This window comes from Dromiciops gliroides, chromosome 1 (genome assembly GCF_019393635.1).
Source record: "Dromiciops gliroides isolate mDroGli1 chromosome 1, mDroGli1.pri, whole genome shotgun sequence".
Taxonomy (NCBI): Eukaryota; Metazoa; Chordata; class Mammalia; order Microbiotheria; family Microbiotheriidae; genus Dromiciops; species Dromiciops gliroides.
Window position 1 is genome coordinate 668,692,080 of NC_057861.1, and position 21,054 is coordinate 668,713,133.

The window sequence follows — 21,054 nt, forward strand, 5'->3', positions numbered from 1 at the left end:
GCTCTTGTTGTTTCTATTCCCAGTGCCTAACATATAGCACCTTATAAATAGTCTCTTAATAAATGTTTCCTGATGTAGAATTGAATGAATGAGTAAATGAATTAATTGATAGGGGCTTTTTTTTTTTTTTTTTTTGGTGGCAGGGCAATGAGGGTTAATTGACTTGCCCAGGGTCAAACAGCTAGTAAGTGTCAAGTGTCTGAGGCTGAATTTGAACTCGGGTACTCCTGACTCCAGAGCCCGTGCTCTATCCACTGCACCACCTAGCTGCCCCAGGGGTTTTTCTAGTACATTTTAAATATAAGTGAATTTATAAAATATTGACATGGTCTCTACTTATCAGGAATATAAAACCACATAGCAAGAAGCATCCGGCATTAATATCATAAATTATAAGCTAGTATCCCCCTTATATCTCAAAACCCTATGATATTGTTTAAAACTATTCATCTCAAAACCCCTTGACATCATTTCCACTTAACAGTGAGGTGGCCTTACTCCATGCCAAAGCCATTCCCTCTACTTTTGCTCTGGTTGCCACTCCCCTTCTCTGTTTACAGCAGATTATAAATTCTTAATTACTCTGTGCTCTCTTTGCTCCCCTTTTCCTTCCCCCTATTAAAAAAACTCACTAGGTCCTGCCATTCTACTAAACACTTTTATCTTCACTTTTCCACCTATACCCTTAGAAAAACATGACTATACATTACATTCAGTTGATTTTCCTCTTCATTCCCAAGCTGTCTTCTTAAAATTGGAGTATCAGTAGTCTTTTCTCAGTCCTCAGAGCCTTTTTCTGCTTACCTTTTGTGTTTTGGCACTATAAACCTGCCAACCTTTTCTCTTTATATAATCTCTTCTCTGGGTTTTTGTTGCACTACTCTCATTCTTGTCCTTTATTTTTTTCCCCTCAGTATTTCTTTACTAGCTCATCTTCCATATCAGGCCCATAACATAATGGGTGTTCCCAAGGTTCTGTCCTACATTTGCTATGATTTTAATTATTATCTCTATATAATTTTCATATCCATATGCCTCAGTCTCTCTCCTGAGATTCAGTTTCAGATCACCAATTGATGTATTTCAAATTGTCTATACCAAAGACATCCCAAACTCAACATGTATGAAGCTAAATGGATTCCTTTCCTCCCTCCCTTGCCCCACCCTGGTCCTACATAGTCTCCCTTTTTCCAGCTATCCCTAATTCTTTCAAAGGCACCATTGTTCTTCTAGTTTGCCAGGTGTGTAATCTTGTTATCCTTGACAACTTGGCCTTCCTCAATCCATTTATATCCAGTCACTTGTCAAATCTTGCACATATATTTTACAACCTAGTATCCTGCCACCTCTAGCCTAGATTATTACAACAGCCTCCTAATGGTCTCCTTACCTTAATTCTCCTCCCCACTCATCTCCATCTTTCACACAGCTGTCAAATTGGTTTTTCTAAAGTCTAGATCTCATCATATCTATCCCTTATTAAATTACAGGGATTCTCCATTGCTTCTAGGACAAAGATTCTTAACCTTTTTTGTGTCATGGACCCATTTTGGTAGTTCATTGCTCATGGACGTCTCAGAATGGTTTTAAATGCATAAAATACAGTCAAAATATTTTTAAAAAACAAATTTGTGGATCCCAAGTTAAGAACCTGTGCTCAAGGGTGTAATGTATATGTATCTGTTTAGCTTTTAAAGTTCTTTATAACTTTATCTCAGTCTGTCTAATTTTAGGCCTCATTATACATTTTTACTCTCCTTCCTGCGTTCTGTGATTCAGTTGTACTGGTCTTCTCTGTGATTCTTGCACATGGCATTCCATCTCCCTTCTTACTGCCTTTGTACCAGTAGTCCCCTATGTACAGAACACTCTTCCTCTTCACCTCCACCTAAGAGAATCCTTGTCTTTTAAGATGTCACCTTTTTCTAGAAGACTTTCTCAATTTACCTAACTACTGGTGCTCTCCTTTCAGGATTCTTTATATTTAAATAGTTTGTGTATATCCTCTCTACATTTATTCTATACATATGTGGACAGGTACTTGTGTCCCCATATAGAGTGTAAGCTTCTTGTGAATAGGAATTTTTATTTTTTTGTCTTTCTATCCCTAGTATATAACACAATTCCTAACACTTAGTAGGCTCTTTATAAATGCTTTTTTTGATTGAAATAATTCTCCATTAATAACATTGTTCCTGTGACTTGGTTAATATTAGGCAAAATAGGGGCAGCTAGGTAGCGCAGTGGATAGAATGCTGGCCCTGGATTCAGGAGGACCTGAGTTCAAAGCTGGCCTCAGACACTTGACACTTACTAGCTGTGTGACCCTGGGCAAGTCACTTAACCCTCATTGCCCTGCAAAAAATATATATATATTAGGCAAGATATATCCATGTCAGACAGGATTAATGTTGCTGTTGTATCAGAGCTTCAGAGACCTATAGTAAAAGGTTGGGCATTATATTGAAAAGAACACTAAAGTCTCATCCCAGACATTTAGTACCTGTATGATAATACACAGATCATTTAAGTTTTGAGCCTCAATTTCTTTCTTTGCAAAATGAACATGACACCTGTATAATTTGATACTTCTTTTTATTCAGACTCCTACATATTTATATTCTGAAATGGGCTTGTTTACATTGTATGTTAAAAATGAAAATAATGATTTTTTAAAATTCTGGTTCCATTATAATTTTTCCCCCTTATCTCTTTTAGTGGACTGTGAATGGACAACTGAGGGTTGGCTTTTTCACTACTAAATTGGTTCCTTCAGGTTCAGAGTTAACATTTGATTATCAGTTCCAACGATATGGGTATGTTTACAAACTTTTTTTTTTTAACTTATTTTGGTGGGATGTACTCTGGGTTCAAGGCCATAGAAATAATGATGTGTGAGATAAAAAGATATTTTTATCTGATGTTTTTTCAGCAGCTTTAGTAAGGGTCTGAAGGAGAGGTTGAAACTAATGCATACAATGAGCTTTTTTCAGTTATCTAGATTTAGTCTTCATCAATATGACCCTGTTTAGCATTTCTAAAGGGATATTTGAAAAATAATCTGGGGGATTAATTTGTTTGTTTTTGCCGGGCAATGAGGGCTAAGTGAGTTGCCCAGGGTCACACAGCTAGAGTGTCTGAGGTTGGATTTGAACTCAGGTCCTCCTGAATCCAGGGCCAGTGCTTTATCCACTGTGCCACCTAGCTGCGCCACCCCCCAGGGGAGAGGGGATTAATTTATTTCAGGAGAGAAGATACTATCTTATTTTTTTGTTTTGTTTTGGGTTTTGTGGGGCAATGGGGGTTAAGTGACCTGCCCAGGGTCACACAGCTAATAAGTGTCACATGTCTAAGGCTGGATTTGAACTCAAGTCCTCCGGAATTTAGGGCCAATGCTTTATCCACTGCTCCACCTAACTGCCCCCTTAACTTCTTCTTCTTCTTTTTTTTTTTTTTTTTTGTGGGGCAGTGAGGGTTAAGTGACTTGCCCAGGGTCACACAGCTAGTAAGTGTCAAGTGTCTGAGGCTGGATTTGAACTCAGGTACTCCTGAATCCAGAGCCGGTGCTTTATCCACTGCACCACCTAGCCACCCCCCCCCCCCTTAACTTCTTATTAAATTGTGTACTATTCTTTCCAGCTTTGCCATTTTATATAATGATGGTAGATTGAAGTCTTCTAAAAGTAAAATTTGGGGGGGAAGTAAAATTATATTCTGGAGGAAATACAGAATAAGAAACTAAACAATCCAAAGCAGTTGAACTTGGTTCCATTTGCAAGAATGTAGATACATTTGGGTAATATATCTCAAGTGGAGCAAATACACCCTTTTTAAATTCTACCTTAAGCCATTACATTGCTGTCACTTAGTGGAATAGTTCAGATATGGTGGTAGTGGGGCAGAGTACAATGAGTCTCATACCTCCTCTATTAGCAAGACTATGCGGAAAGCAAAACTGATTAGGAGAATTACTTCAGGTTTGAAGTAATGAGGGTATGATCTGAGATGATATCAAGAAATGATGGAGAGAAATAAGCATGATGGGGGCAGCCAGGCGATGCAGTGGGTAGAGCACCAGCCCTGGAGTCAGGAGTACCTGAGTTCAAATCCGGCCTCAGACACTTGACACTTACTAGCTGTGTGACCCTGGGCAAGTCACTTAACCCCAATTGCCTCACCAGAAAAGAAAGATAAATAAGCATGACATTGAGAGCAAAAACATGGCAAGTGATTACATGCAGGAAATGAGGAGAGGGCAGCTAGGTGGCTCAGTGTATAAAGCACTGGCCTTGGATTCAGGAGGACCTGAGTTCAAATCCAGGCTGAGACACTTGACACTTGCTGGCTATGTGACCCTGGGCAAGTCACTTAACCCTCGTTGCCCCACCAAAAAAAAATTTTTAAAAGGGGGAAGAAGAATCAGAAAGCAAGAGATGGGATATGAAGAAACTGAGAGCAAGCAGGAAATAAGGCGGAGAAGTCGGATAATTTCAAGGTTTTGATTTGGGTTATTAAGAGACTCAATGCTATTAAAGAAGACAACAGGAGAGAAGCTCAAGGCTAAACATTGGGAAAAGTTTATAGTGATGGTAGATGAGATTCATGCATAGGGTACAAGAATAAATTAGGGGGCAGCTAGGTAAAGTGGGTAGATCACAGACTTTGGGGTCAGGAGGAACTGAATTCAAATCCAGCCTCAGACACGGATTAGCCGTGTGACCCTGTGCAAGTCCCTTAACCCTGATTGCCTCAAAAAAATTTTAGATAGGGGCAGCTAGGTGATGCAGTGGATAGAGCATTGGCCCTGGAGTCAGGAGGACCTGAGTTCAAATCCGGCCTCAGACACTTAACACTTACTAGCTGTGTGACCCTGGGCAAGTCACTTAACTCCAATTGCCTCACAAAAAAAAAAATTTTTTTTTTAGATAACTAAAGTCCCTTCTAATTCTAAATATTCCATGGCTCTACTATTAAGTCACAGAATCATAAAATCAAAAGTGATCCTGGAAAACACCAATTATGGACCATCTTTGAACAAGAATTCCCTCTTATGTTAAACCTGATCAGGGTTCATGTATCCCTTCCTTGAAAACCTCAAATGAGAGGGAATTGATTTCCACCTGAGGTGACCCAATCCATTCTAACTTCGAATAATTCTTATTGTTGGGAAGTTTTTACTTGCTTCAAGCCTAAATTTATCTTTATAATTATTGTGTTCATGCCTTCTCAAACATAATATCCTTTACACCGTGCCCCACTGCCTATCATATACTGGGTGCTTAAGAAATATTTGTCAGATTGAATTCCATTTGAAGGAGTAGTACTTTAAATAACATGGTTGTTGTCATGTCCCTACTTAGTTGCCTTCTATAAGCTAAATATTCCCCAGTTCCTTAAATTGATTCTCATTATAATATGAACTAAAAGCCCTTTCATGTATTTGCAGATATTTTCTGAAAATAATATATTATTGGGGCAGCTAGGTGGTGCAGTGGATAGAGCACTGGCCCTGGAGTCAGGAGGACCTGAGTTCAAATCCGGCCTTAGACACTTAATACTTATTAGCTGTGTGACCCTGGGCAAGTCACTTAACCCCAATTGCCTCACTAAAAAAAAAATAATAATAATATATTACCTAAAATTTTTATTGTGCTATTTGTTCAGTTTCACCAATGCCTTCCTTGTGTTCCTTTGCTAGGAAAGAAGCTCAAAAATGTTTCTGTGGCTCAGCAAACTGCCGAGGTTACCTTGGAGGAGAAAATAGAGTCAGTATTCGTGCAGCTGGAGGAAAAATGAAGAAGGAGCGATCTCGTAAGAAGGACTCTGTAAGTGTTCCATCCTCTATACTTTTATAATAAGGAAAATAGCTTGTTTATTTCTACTTTAAAATGGGAAAAACTATGTGACTCTTCGGTAATTGAGGAAAAATATAATTTAGAGGGTAAGCATGGCAACTCTAGGAACTAACATTGATAGAAGCTCAGTCTTAATCCTTTTAGTCACTATTGGAGATTGTTTTACAGATAGATGAGCCCCTTGTTATTTCAGGAACTTTTTTTTCTTCTTTTTTTTTCTTTTTTGATGTGGGGCAATGAGGGTTGTCACTTGCCCATGGTCACACAGCCAGTGTCAGGTGTCTGAGGTTAGGTTTGAACTCAGGTCCTTCTGAATCCAGGGCTGGTCCATTATCCACTGCATCACCTAGCTACCCCTCAGAGACTTTTTAAACATTGTTTCATCATTAATTTGAGCAAATCATTTTCATCCCAGTTATGGGGCTTTTTTGGTATTAGTTTTATATGCATTCTTACTTAGATAATGGACATTAGGTAGACAAAATGAAGCCCTAGAAAATATTAAACATTGGTTCATATAGCAATTATATTAACTTAGGAGGGAAAATTAGATACCACAGTCAAGATAGTCAAAAATATAAAGTGCTTTTCTCATTAAATGCCTTTTTAGGGCTACATAAATAAATAAAGCTCAATGCAGTGTCTTGCACATAGTAGACACTGTATAAATGCCTATTCCCTTCCTTCTACTTATCAATATAAAATTGAGGTGAAAGGCTCTCCTACATAGGTTTGCTGTCAGCCTAGAGGAAAAAAATGAAATTAGGCCACTGTAGTCACTATACTTATTTCTGCATGCCATTCATGACTTTCCTAAGAACTTTAGGATGTACATATAGATTGGAGCTCAGTCTGTACCTCTGAAGTGGCTTCCACTGTGAGGAAAAAGAACATGATATCTTTTTTCTTTTCTTTCTTTTCTTTTTTTTTGCAGGGCAATGAGGGTTAAGTGACTTGCCCAGGGTTACACAGCTAGTTAAGTGTCAAGTGTCTGAGGCTGGATCTGAATTCAGGTCCTCCTGAATCCAGGGCTGGTGCTCTATCCACTGAGCCACCTAGCTGCCCCCTGCTTTTTTTTTTTTTTAAGTATTTTATTTTGTTGTTTTTTCCCCCCAAATTACGTGGTTTTGTTTGTTTTTTGTTGAGGTGATTGGGGTTAAGTGGCTTGCCCAGGGTCACACACAGCTAGTAAGAACAGATTTGAACTCGGGTCCTCTTGAATCCAGGGCTGGTGCTTATCCATTGGCTTCCTAGCTGCCCCTAATCCTCTTATTCTTTAAGTATCTCAGGGGTACTAGCATCTGTGTATTGTTTATCTATTGTCTCATTCATTGGTTGTCTCATTCTTAGAATATAATGGGCTTGGGGCAGCTAGGTGGTGCAGTGCATAGAGCACTGGCCCTGGATTCAGGAGGACCTAAGTTCAAATCCAGCCTCAGACACTTGACACTTACTAGCTGTGTGACCCTGGGCAAGTCACTTAACCCCCATTGCCCCACCCCCCTTCCCCCCCAAAAAAGAGAATATAATGGGCTTGCTTTTTTTTTTTTTCCCTAATCTCATATGTGGTCATCATTATTAGCATGTGATAACTTGTTTGTCTCTATCATGTCTTTCATATCCTTTTGAATTAATTTGGATTTCAGTTCTTCTGAGATCATTGTGTTCCTCAAATTTAAATCTTTTAGCCTAATATTAGATATAAACTCTCTCATTGGTTTGATGTTTGGAATCTTTGAAGTCATATTGTGTTTTCTGAAATTCTATTTAGCTTTACCAGTTCATTCTCTTCCTACAGTACTTGTGCAGAATATACATATTTTTGGACTGATTCAAAAAGCTGCCTGTCTGGGCAGTGTTTATTTTCCATCATCTTTGCTTTCCAGTATTCATGGTTAGAATGTTTTTTATGGTTATGATTTTTTTTTGGCGGGGTAATAAGTGTTAAGTTAAGACACAGCCAGTAAGTGTCATGTGTCTGAGGCCAGATTTGAATTCAGGTTTTCCTGAATTCAGGGCCGGTACTTTATCCACTGCACCACCTAGCTGCTCCCTAGTATGATTTTCAGTAAGGAAAATTTGTTCTCAGGGGAGGCAATGCAATCCCAGTATGAATAAGAGCATATAGAATACTTGACTTTTATTAGGAAGAAAGACTTTTGTTCAGATTTTACTTACTGTTATAGGCCTCTTTAACCTTTCTGGGTGTCAGCAGTTATTGCAATATTGGAAAATGTAATTTCTTTAGTCATAGGCATCATGTAATCTTGCCTAATTTTACTTGTGAGAACACTTTAAAGCTATATTTTGCTATATTGAATCAATGGGGGGGGGGGTGCAATGAGGCTTAAGTGACTTGCCCAGGGTCACACAGCTAGTAAGTATCTAGTGTCTGAGGCTGGATTTGAACTCGGGTCCTCCTGAATCCAGAGCCAGTGCTTTATCCATTGTGCCTCCTAGCTGACCCCTTGAATCAAATTTTTAAAAATCAGTTCAGAATAGAATTATATTTTCAGGTTTTCATCCATTTTCATCTGCTGGAAGGGTGTAAAGTCCAAGTTTTTGTATGTACTATATCAAGAAGGTTTTTGCAATGAAAACTCAACACCTTTCCACAGAAATTCATTTTGTACCATCTCTTACCCTGATTCTTCATTCCAGCAAAATTCCAAACCTTCATCTCTACTCTGTGAAATTTCTTTATTTACATTTGCCTTCCTTTACAAATCGTCAAGGCAGTAATTTCTCTAAGAAACCAAATGTGTTTATTATGACTCCAGTCCTGAAAAGCCAATATTCACTAAATTTAAGTGTTTCATTGCATCTGCTCAGTACTTTGAAACTGTCAGTGGAAATGGCTGTAAACTTCATCTACAAATGAATTTTAAAAAAAGAAAAGAATCTTTGGTCTTCATAAGTGGGAATAGACATCAAACTAGCTTTCTTTTGTCCCGTCTTCTCTTTCCAGAGATGGCATTGGATGAAGGCTAAGCAGAACCATAATATGTTTAACTTCCTGAAAATTATCACACTTTCTATTAATTGTTCTTGACATTTTTGTGTTTGTGTCATGTTTTTAATTGAAGAAGTTTTCTACTTGAACCTCAATTATTGCATTATACTCACTGTCTTTGGGTCTGCTATTTTCTACATAACATTTTATATGTGTGTGTGTATATGGGCATTATGTGAATAAGCCATAAGTGCAGAACTGAATTCAAGGGTTGCTGATAATCTACCAGGAAATATATATCACAGCATTTTCCAGCTGTTTTTTCAGTGCTGAATTGATAAGATTCTTTTTACACTACTGGTATTTGGGGGACATGTCTTTTTACTCGGCCTATTTTTTTTTTATTGTTATAAGAGTTTATAGTTTCTTTTTTCCCCCCATGATAGAAGCTATTGAATGCTTTCTATAAAGTATATAAGCATATATTGACCCTTATTTAAAGGGTTATGGTTCACTGGTATAAATATGCTTCGGTATAAATGTCCATGACTTATGGGAAGAAAAGGAGGAAAAGTATTGTTAAAACCCTACATGCACAGAAGAGAGCAGAAGGGAGGTACTATCTTGTTAAATTTGATGTGATGTATACTTTTAAAAATTGAGTAATAGCCTTACAGCTTGATTACCATTCGCTGTTGCTTTTTCTGTTTTGCTTTGTATGTGGAAATGTTCATGCTCATTGATATGTAAGTTCATACAGAGGAAGCTAGTAGAGTACCTTGCTCTAGTAATTTGTACACAGCTCTGAAGTGTTTGATCCAATAATTATGGTTCTTATCTGGCCTGGCCACTTTTATGGAGATGCTAATTTATCAAGCTCCCTTGACATGACTATTTTTTAATTATCAAAGTATTTTATTATTTTCTATTTGCATGTAGAGATAGTTTTCAACATTTGTTTTTATAAGATTCAAGTTCCAAATTTTTCTTCCTCCCTTCTCTCCCCCCTCCCAAGACAGCAAGCAATCTGATATGTGATATATGTACAGTCACATTATATATATTTCTGCATTAGTCATGTGTGAAAGAAGAATTAGAACAAAAGGGGAAAACCTCAAAAAAAAAAGAAAAAAATTTTAAAAGTAGAAACAGTATGGTTCAATATGCTTCCAGATTCCACAGTTCTTTTTTTCTGGATGTGGAGAGAACATGACTGTTCTTTAAGTTTACTAGGCTGATGGTATGCAAAACTTTGTTTTTTATTTGATAATTTCCACATATTCTTCTTTTGGGAGTTCCGTTTTATTTACTTCTCAGTAAAGTTTTTGATTGGTATTGAATCGTTTATTTTGCACTGCTTTGACTATGTCACTTTCATTTTAAGTTTCAATTGCTAATTTAAGGGAGTCGGGAATTCTTGTTTTCTTTTTGTTTTCTGGATTATTTTCCTCTTGTTTTTATTATTTGTAATCTCTTTTAGTTGGGCAATATGGTGTTTAAGTTTTCACAGTATGTATCTTTAAGTGCCTTTCCTTAAGCCCTCAATAACTCAGTTTGCTTCTTCTATGGTTGTTTGCCTCTCCTTAGGGGTATGTACTTGATGTACTCCTATGGTTCTTAACGTTACAGTGATTACTGCATTATACTGCTATGTGCAGGCCCTAAATATTTTTAATATTTTCTTTATAATATTGTGAAAGAATATTTTATGATTTTATGATAGTTTGATAGTTACAGCAGATACTGGCTTTTTAAAATTACTGTGTACATATAATTGACCTGCTAGTTGGATTCATGCCATTGAACTCCCAATGTTTTTTCAAAATTTCAATCTAAGTATGCCCATCTTCTTTTCAAAATCATTTTGGACTTAGGTGCTCTTTTATCATAATAAATATAGTTTCTGGAGTTGACCATAATTTTTTTAAATGACCCCAGAAATGTCCATTTTTTTTTCCTCTTCAGAATTTTGGAGTTCTTCTATTCCTTTTCTTATTTTATCTAATATAGGCAGAGGAATGAAGGTTTTTGGTTTTGGTAAGTGCTCTCCTTTGATTTGTCAGCAGTTATATCTTGGAGCTAAGGGTACTGTTGATAAAAAGCAATATGAAACCTTGGCCTGTAACTTGTGAGATCTTACAAATTTTTTTTTTTGATGTAGCATTGACACATCCTTAAAATATTCACATCTTTATCCTATTTTATGTGTAGTTAGGTTTTGCATGCTTAATGGCCAGCACCATCCACACTCATACACCACCTGCTTGAAATGTTTTAGTATTTCTGCTGTTGCAGTGTGTCTTGAGTTCCTTATCGTAATAGCAGAATGGTAGAGTGTATCACATTCTACTGATGGCTGTCAAGCTGATCACACCAATATTTAGTAGGGATAACTTGTAACCATATGCCAACTAGACTCTTATGATTTCTTGGGGACTTTTAATCACCATGGTTGGTCTGCTAACTCAGCCTATGGTATTGCCAGAGCCCAATTGTCCAAGATTTCTGGGTTTCTGGCAGGCTTTCATTGCTCCAGGGTATATACGGTTCCTGCCATACATCACCCTAGCTGACAATACCTTATTTTGCAAATCTCCTATTCTTTCTCTGACCTTATAGTGCTACTTAGCATTAGTCTTGCTTTCCAAATCCATCCTGTATAACCATTGCCAGACTGATCTTTTTAAAAGACCCACCCACATTAATCATGTTATTATCCATACTCAGTACTTAGAAATTCAGATTTTTCTGACTTTTTTTTCTCTATAATCAGCTCGTAGCCCTTTTTTTCCCCGCCAAGTTGATCTCCTTTTACATTATTTACCCATTCTGACCTCTTCCTTCTTAGCTTTGCTCATTCTCTTTTTTCCCTATCACCTTCCTGCTCTAACTGTCTAAAATGGAATGCCCTCTCCTCTCTATAGCTAACCTGTATCCAACTTCAGAGTCTTACTGAAGTCTTATTTCTTCCATGAAGCTTTCTCTGACTTTTCTAGTAATATAATCAGTCAACATTTAATTTTTTGTTGTTGTTCTTGAAGTGTGTTAGATTTGCCTCACATAAATTTTAAATTCCTTTAGGGCAGATCTTCTACTTTAATAACTTTTTTGGCTTCTAGCACAAATTATGTCACATAAGTACTAAGTCAGTATTTGTTGATCAGTTACTTTACTTCAAACTATGAAAAGTTGATATTTTTGTAATCTAGGTTGTTTGTTTTTGTTTTACCCTCATGCTAGGTGGATGGAGAACTTGAAGCACTTCTAGAAAATGGTGAAGGCCTTTCTGATAAAAACCAGGTGCTCAGTTTATCGAGGCTGATGGTTAGAATAGAGACTTTGGAACAGAAACTTACATGTCTCAAACTTATACAGGTGATTATTTGATTTGATTTCTAGTCTAAAGTATGAACACCAACGTTTAATCAGTCAAAGTGTGATGTTTAAAACTATATGTATATGTGGTCGCCTTAAATTAGAAGCTTTAGCACCAGTCTTTGGGCATTAAATTAAAGCATACCAGGTATTAGTAAAAAGAGAATATGTGGAGTTCAGAAAGTTAAGAAAAGGCCTATCTAGCCTAGAGCTCCAGCCTGGTCTGGTTCTTCCTTAAGCCCTCCACCAATAGCCTGCTTCAGCCACAAACTGCTGGAACAAATTGCATGTGGAAGCTTTTTATAGGACAGGAGGAGAGGCAGTCCTTACACATTGCTTCAAGCTGATTGGTTAGCATCATCCAAATCCATTGGTTCACTGGACTTGAGGGTGGTTTTGTGTTGATGTCATAGTCCACAGCCTCTGAGAATACTCCCTCTTTGGAGTCAGGCAGGTGTGGTTTCAAGCAAGTCAACTTTAAGTGAGTTAATCACTTAATTCAGTCAGTCTAGATTAATCTCTGGTTGGGACCTTTGGGCATTGACAAAAAGCCCATTACATTTGTTAAGAAACAATTGTTTCCTTAATGAAGCAATAACATTACAGAAACTTATGACTAAGATTGTAAAGGGAATGAAAAGAGAGAAGAAATTGAGCAGCTTGCATTGACAATAAACTAAAGGGAGCACTCCCCTTTAGTAAGTGGACATTACAAATAGTGTGTGCAATGGGGAAAAGGAAAACAGGAAAATGTCCATTTAAGTCTTAAAAAAGGAATTAATTCTTACTGGTGCATTTCTTCATATTTTGGTATTTGTAAATGAATTTTTTTGAAACTTTAATATATCAAAATATGTTAACATAATTAATAGCAATTATATATAAACAGTATGCGTCTTGGGTCTTCGCTGGCTTTAAAGCCATGTCTTATTCTATTTGCTATACCATGCTGCCTCTTTCTTTTGGGGCAGAATGACAAAATCTAAGAGAAAAAAATTAATTTAAGGCATACTTTGGTAGAGTTGGTAAAAAACAAAAACAGCCAACCAACCAACAATTAACTTCTTAACCATTTAATAGCAAGCAATTATTTTGTTATCCTTCATATGTTTCTATATTATAGTGCTTTACCTAGAATGCCGTTTTCCCCCAAAGTATATTTTTATGACATGATAGTATTATAACTTTTTATATTTAAATCAATTTTGTAGCATTGATTCTAATTGTCAAGTGACTATATAAAGTTTTGGCAGATAAGAGTTGGAATGTTCCTATATATTGTGTTTTCACTTAACTTTTTCCTTGATTTTAAAGCACACCCAGTCTCAGTCCTGTTTAAAGTCCTTCCTAGAATGCCATGGTCTATCTCTTCTATGGATTTGGATGGCAGAGCTAGGTGACGGTCGAGGAAACAATCAGAAGCTACAGGAAGAGGTCAATAATTTTTACTTTTTATTATTTAATATTTGGCTCTCCTTTAATTTTTTATAATAACTTTGATAGAGGTCTTTACATGTGACCCAATTTTAGTAATTTATACTTCCATAATAATGATTTAGGTATGGAGGTAAGAACTTAATCCATTATACACTTTTGGGAGCATATGAAATATTAGTAATAACGAACTTATATATCAACTTTGCTAGCAATATAAAAACATAAGATCCCATTTTTTCTTTTGTATATTTGCTAATGCCCTTCAATTAATGATTTTATATGATGGGGTTTTGTCAATGAATGAATTTTTGTTTGTTTTATTTTTGGTTTGTACCTATACTTTTCATTAGGGTACGCAACATTTGGTCAGAATATTCCTTCTACCAAAGTAGATTTGCACTTGTTCCAGCCTTTATTGTCTGGAGGCAATAAGAGGTTATGTGACTTGCCATGGGTTATATAGCCAAAATATGATAAATCTGGGACTTGAACCTAGGTGTTCCTTGGTTGTGTAGCTATCACACTACATTTCTTCTGAAAAAAAGTACCATTCTTCAGTGAGGAATGTGCTTTATTTTCTCAGCCTTTATGGGGTGCGGGGTGGGGGGGTGGTTGGAAGATCATATAACCTGATTTAGCTGAAAGATGCTTTAGAGGAGGATGTCTAGTCATTTAATTTTATAATATAAGAAACTGAGGGTTGATAACATTATTTGCCAAAAAGTCACACAGCTAAGCCTGGGAACCAATTCTTTTTATTTCTGGGGTGGGCGAAGGAGAAAAAATATATTTTGAACTTTATTTTATTTTGGTGGCAAAGAGTTTGAGTTTATCATAGTGCATGGAACCTTAATAAGAGACAAAATATTTTGGATGATCCCTTTAACCTGCTTGCATCCTTGTGGTTCAGTCTTGATAGATTTTATAGTTCAGTTTTTATTCTGTAGGAAGCTGATCCTGTATATATTATATGCCTGGGATTTTGCATAAGCTTGTGGCAAAAAAGAAAGAAAGAAAGAAAAATAAAGCACTTCCATGAAATTTTTAAGCTTTGCTCCAAGGTTTTAAAAAGTGATCAGTATAAAGTGATGAATTTTTGTCAAAATTGTGTTTAATCAGATTATAAAGACCTTGGAACATTTGCCTATTCCTACAAAAAACATGTTGGAGGAGAGCAAAGTACTTCCAATCATCCAGCGCTGGTCTCAAACCAAGACTGCTGTCCCCCACTTCAGTGAAGGTGATGGTTATTCCAGTGAGAATACATCACGTGCGCACACACCACTCAACACACCTGATCCTTCTACCAAGCCGAACACAGAAGCTGACACAGATACTCCAAAAAAACTTGTGTTTCGTAGACTTAAAATTATAAGTGAAAATAGTATGGACAGTGCAATCTCTGATGCTACCAGTGAGCTAGAAGGCAAGGATGGCAAAGACGACCTTGACCCATTAGAAAATGCTCCTGTGGAAGAAGATGAAGAATCACAGCCACAGCCACTGCAACCACAGCAGCTTACCCCACAGCACTTGCCACCGACCAAAGGTGACATTGAAACCCCAGTGGACAGCAGTAAACAGCTTGCCTCAGAGCCAGAGGCTGAGCATGAAGCTGAGGCCAAAGAGAGTAATGGCCCAAAGCTAGACGAACCTATTGCTATGGAAACACCTTCCCAAGATGAAGAGGAGGGTGTATCTGATGTGGAAAGTGAGAGGAGTCAAGAACAGCCAGATAAAACAGTGGATATAAGTGATCTGGCCACTAAGCTCCTAGATAGTTGGAAAGACCTAAAGGTAAGAGTAAATTGTGATTAGTTTTTAACAATGTAATAGATTTCTTCATTGAACTTCAAATCTAAATTAAATTTCTTCATTTATATTTCACACACAAAAAGGGTTGCTTTCTTGGAATTGGCAATGTCTGTTAATGCTAAATTCATTTCCAATGTTTTGCCTTGATTGTAGCCTCAGGCAGGTAAGGTTTATAAGAGGCAAGTTGTTTAGATGACTCATTTTCCCCATTGGTAGTGACCTTTGTTGATTTTCAGTTTTTTGTCACAATATTAAATATCACCACACAAAAAAAATATTATCACCATGAAAAAACTTTTTTCAGTAAAGCAACATACCATAGGATCTTCTTCAAAAATAAAGGTCTGGTTGGCCCCAGTATCTTATTCAGTGATTGCGGGTTGCTTTTCTGCTTAAAATGTTGTATTTTATTTCTATCCCTGATCAAAGAGATTGATATTACCTTATCTCAGAAAATCTTCCTTCAGATATTTTTTTTGTCAGAAGAGAGTAGAGATCAGTGACCCTTATGCCATTTCCATGATCACTTTTTGGAAGAGTAGTATAGCAACACAATATTACCTCATGGTGATCTGATTCTGAACTAATGTGAGGCTAGAAACGTGGCCCATTCAGACCTGGATTTCAGATTTTAATAACCAAGAGGATTCTAGGTTCTTGGCCCTCTTGTCTTTAAGGTTTCTATCATCCCATTGTGGACCCCTACATGGTCATGGCCCTTAGTGGCAGCACCAAGATCATCTGAGGAATCTCAGAAGTATTCAGATTTCACTCTTGTCTTAAGAAACAGGAATGACAGACTGCTAATTCAGATCCAGTGGGGCTGCTGCTTAAAGGCAGCCTGTGAGGTTTTACCTAATTTGGCCCCAAACCTTTTACATAGACAGACTAAAGTGATTTGTTTTTTTTTTTCCATTTTGTTGAATAGATACCATATCTATTCATTGTTGTCTTGACACTCTTTGAGGGTTGAGCAGTTTGAGATGTGTTGTTATAGATTCTTGTACACCCTTGACTGCTTCCTTATTTATGCCACTATTCCATCACTTAGCTGCCCACTGTAACAATTCATGGAACACATCCTTTTTCTGTCTAATCTTACGGAAAGGTGGAAAGGATTCACAGTGAATATGCCAATGATGGAATATAAGCACTATCATAATCAGAATTAGTTTAAAAAAAAAACCCAAAAGATGTAGGGTAATTCATTCAGGAAACTTTTTTTTTTTGAGCACCTGGTAAAGCAAGGCAGGAGAGATCCCTTGAAGAAGAAATATGTTGGGAAGGGTTAAGCAGATTCCATACCAAGGTGGCAATATAGTAGGTAAGGTGGGGATGGGAACATGCAAGAGGTTATTGTAAATGTATTGTGCTTTCCCTGCTGCAGAAGAAATACAGGATTTAAATTTAGAGAGTTCAAGTATGGTTGCCTCAGTGAGTAATGGCTTCCGTGGTGGATTCTGTGTTTACCTCGTTGCCCAGTATGTTTCATAACAGCTAGTGTAATTGTGATTATCTTACTTTGCCTAGTATGGGTATAAAAATAATTTTTTGAAAATCTGTTTTTGTCAAGCTTTCTGGAAAGACATTTTTGCTTGTTTTTTTTGTGTGGGGGGGGGGGGCGATGAGGATTAAGTGACTTGCCCAGGGTCACACAGCTAGTAAGTGTCAAGTGTCTGAGGCCAGATTTGAACTTAGGTCGTCCTGAATCCAGGGCCGGTGCTTTATCCACTGTGCCATCTAGCTGCCCCGCTTGTTTTTTATATAATTAGTATATAGTATTGGTTATAGTTGAATGTGTCTAATATTATTAACCCAATTGAAATTAATTGTGGCAATTTAAAATTGTCCTCCAAAATGCAAATTTGTGAAGTTGACATCTGTGTTACTTCCTTCTCTAACCTTTTCAAAACTATTGTACCTAAATAAAAAATTTCAGTATCATGTAGCCTGATCCTGTGGGCTTGAGGTTTAGGATTTTTTTTTCTACTACTTGAGACTGTATACTTTTCAGTTTATACTTTGTCTTCATCTTGACACTCCTGTCATCTAGAGCCACTGAATACAATTCTCTTTCTGCAAAATTTAATTTGTTCTGAAATCATTCTTCATACAGATTTGCATCTCTGTGAAATTCTGTACTTGCCTTTGAGCTTTGCTCTTGTTATATCATTGATCCTGAGAAATTTTTAATATAACTATGACTTCAGTTACCATTTATTATGGCTCTGAACTCAGAAATGGGGATAAGGTTGCTGTAGTTAACTTAGTTTTTTTATCAATCTAGCTGGCATTTTATCTCTGCATCTGAAAACATGATACCCACACAACAAGTTATTTTGTCTATAAACTTATACATGGTTTGTTTGTTTCTTAATATAATAATCTAGCGTATTTGTTTGGTACTATCGGGGCACTGAGTTAACTACTTCTGTCTGACTTTCACCTATGTATGAAAATAGATACAAATTGATAAGAAATGTCCTTGAAGTTTAAAGTCCTTAAGTTCAAAGTCCAAAATGCAAATTTACTAGCCAATAGATTATGATATCTGCTATTTTATTTCATTCAGTCCATGGTTTCTTGACCTTCTTGGGCAATTGGATCATTATTGGACATATGTTTCACTTTACCTTACCCCCTGAAAGGTGAATTCACAAGTTTTCTTAAACCTGATTTTATAGTAATTATAGAAAATGTGGATCATCGTTAGAAATAAGAATAGGAGAGGGTGGGATGAGGGTATGAAGACTCATGACTTAAGCTTTGTCCTCCCAGATCTGATGATGATCCCCCTTGTAACTTGAACCATTTCCATCTAGCTTCTCAGGGCAGCAAGGAGCTTGTTAACATCACCAGCTGACCATGTGTCTCCTTTTCTCAACTCCATTTTCAACTCCGTGCTGAAGAAAAGAGAGAACCTAGCGTGCATTCTGTGAAGAAACAGGAAGATGGTTGGGAAGCTGGATGATGCATGAAAAATATAATAGGTGAAAAGAGGACAGAGGTGGTTAACTCACTGGCGCCGGCGTTATTTTGGTGCGTCCATTGCCGACAATGGACGTCGTTCCGGGAAAATCCCGACTCCTGGCGTGAAAGGATTAAGTGAGCTATCTTTTCTATACCTATATACACAGGACAGCTGCCTTGGCTATACAAGGCTCACACATTTTCACTCCTTAAGTTACAGAACCTGGGAGGAACACCAATAACATGTACTTCTTTGTCACACACATTACCACATTATACATATTCATATGCACAGCCTTTACTGGTCTACATTTTCAGCAGGGGCACCTGCATGCAATTCCAGTTGGAAAAGGAATTGTTGTGCAACATCCCCTATGCTGAACATGTACCCAAGGTCCAACAGGTTATGACAGTTTGCAGCAGGTAAACAGGTAATGGTTAAATGCAGCTCCTCTTCAAGATGACTAAAAACATCTGTCGTCGTTGGATCCTGAGAAAAGGAGGTAAGACTCCTGTGAAATGACTAGTATCCATTGACATTGAGTAACTGGAGACTGTAGTGGCTAATATTTCAAGAGTCTTTTCTTTTGATGCTTGTGGTGAATATGTAGCCAGAGGAAAGATGAAATTTATCCATTGCAGCTTAATAATAAGAAATTTAAAGACAGAAGGAGTCCTTGTAAGGTGATAAGTTCGGTACTTCTAGTTACCTGCATTTGACCCTTCCCTCTTACTCATCTTTATTTTAAGACATTTGAGGAGTTTGGGTTTTTTTAATCATAAAAGTATTTTATTATTCTCTAGTTACATGTAGAGATAGTTTTCAACATTTCTTTTTATAAGATTTCTAGTTTCAGATTTTTCTCCCTCCCCAAGACAGCAAGCAATCTGATATAGGTTATCATATTTCTGCATTAGTCATGCTATGAAAGAAGAATCGGAGCAAAAGGGAAAAACCTCAAAAAAGTAGAAATAGTAGGTTTCAATCTGCATCTAGATTCCACAGTTCTTTTTTTTCTGGATTTGGAGAGCATTTTCCATCTTGAGTCCTTTGGAACTATCTTAGACCATTGTATTGCTGAGAAGGGCTAAGTCTATCACAGTTGGTCAATACACAGTGTTGTTGATACTATGTATAGTGTTCTCCTGGTTCTGCTCATCTCAGCATCAGTTTATGCAAGTCCTTCTAGGTTTCTCTGAAATCCTTCTGCTCGTGGTTTCTTACAGCACAATAGTATTCCATTACATTCATATACCACAGCTTGTTCAGCCATTCACCATTTGATGGGCATGCCTTCAGTTTCCAATTCCTTGCCACCACAAAAAGAGCAGCTATAAATATTTTTGTACATGTGGGTCCTTTTCCCTTTTTTATGAGCTCTTTAGGGAAAAGACCTAATAATGGTATTGCTGGGTCAGAGGGTATGCACAGCTTTATAACCCTTTGGGCTTAGTTCCAAATTGCTCTCCAGAATGGTTGGATCAGTTCACAGCTCCACCAACAATGCATTAGTGTTCCAATTTTTCCACAGCTTCTCCAACATTTATTATTTTTCTTTTTTGTCATATTAGCCAATCTGATAGGTGTCAGGTGGTACCTGTTTTTTTTATTATTATTCATAAGAAACATAGAGATATTTTATTGGGTCAGACACAAAGTCCATTCAACCCTAGGATGGCGCATAATTCAACCCTAAGAAGGCATAATTGTCCTAAGTGACAGCATATCTAATGGATTAGGTACGGTTATAAGCTCAAAAGAATTTAGAAAGAAAATGTGAAGAAGCCAGAAGAAATTTAGATGATTCGACAACATAACTCGGGCACAAATAACTAATGTAGTACTAGTGTAAATTGTAACTTAATTCAATTCTAATTTGGTAAAAAGTGTCCTGGGTTCTCCAGAAACTCCCAACAACCTCTACAAAGTCACTGCATTAACTTAAAATTGTTTTGTCAGTGATTTTTCTCAGATTTATTTATTTATTTGTTTTTTGAGGAAGGAACAATGTACTTTTGTGCTTTTAAGTATTAGGAGACAAGTTAGCTTAGAAGTATGAGATAGTGACTTAAGTTAAATTGAATTGAGGGTAGGGTTTTCAAATATTGCTATATCAAAGTATTAATCAACAAATAGCTATTCACGTGCATGTCTGGCTTAGTATAACTGAGCCATGTGTTTGTCCAGTAGCCTAAGTGGCAAATAACCTCAAATATTTAATAAGAGCATTATTTAAAAAAAAATTTTGAGTAGGTTTTTATTGAGGGTTTCTTTTATTTCTATAATTTTCCCTGGCATTCATTTTTTTTTTCCATCCCCAAAAGCTATCCCATTTAACAGAGTATTTTTTTGACAAAAAGAAAAATAAGGGGAAAAATCAGCATAACTGATGGGTATTGTTTAAAAAATTTGAAAATATTTGCAGTGTATGACACTTGTTGACCTTCCACCTCTGCAAAGAGGTTGGGTATGAGTGTCTTTTTATTTACTTAAAATTTTTTTTATCATTATTAATACTGTTTTCTTGACTGCTTAATTGTACTCTTCATCAATTCAGGAAGATGTTTTCATGCTTCTTGAATTCATCACCTTCATTTCTACAATATAGTGATGTTCCATTTTATTCATCTGCTTAGCCATTCTTCAAC

At 36.8% G+C, this 21,054-nt stretch overlaps 1 protein-coding gene across 3 annotated transcripts in view; it reads left to right on the forward strand.

Annotated features, from left to right (window-relative positions):
- SETD2 (SET domain containing 2, histone lysine methyltransferase) overlaps nucleotides 1-21,054 on the forward strand; it is a 153,441-nt gene that overhangs the window by 60,976 nt on the left and 71,411 nt on the right. For 2 of the 3 annotated variants that reach the window (XM_043994791.1, XM_043994800.1), the window contains exons 8-12: nucleotides 2,719-2,816; nucleotides 5,699-5,825; nucleotides 12,049-12,183; nucleotides 13,498-13,617; nucleotides 14,740-15,417. In XM_043994791.1, the coding sequence (XP_043850726.1) occupies nucleotides 2,719-2,816; nucleotides 5,699-5,825; nucleotides 12,049-12,183; nucleotides 13,498-13,617; nucleotides 14,740-15,417 (1,158 nt within the window). Of the gene's footprint in view, nucleotides 1-2,718; nucleotides 2,817-5,698; nucleotides 5,826-12,048; nucleotides 12,184-13,497; nucleotides 13,618-14,739; nucleotides 15,418-18,257; nucleotides 18,426-21,054 lie in introns of all 3 variants that reach the window. The other variant, XR_006355648.1, reaches the window with a different exon arrangement.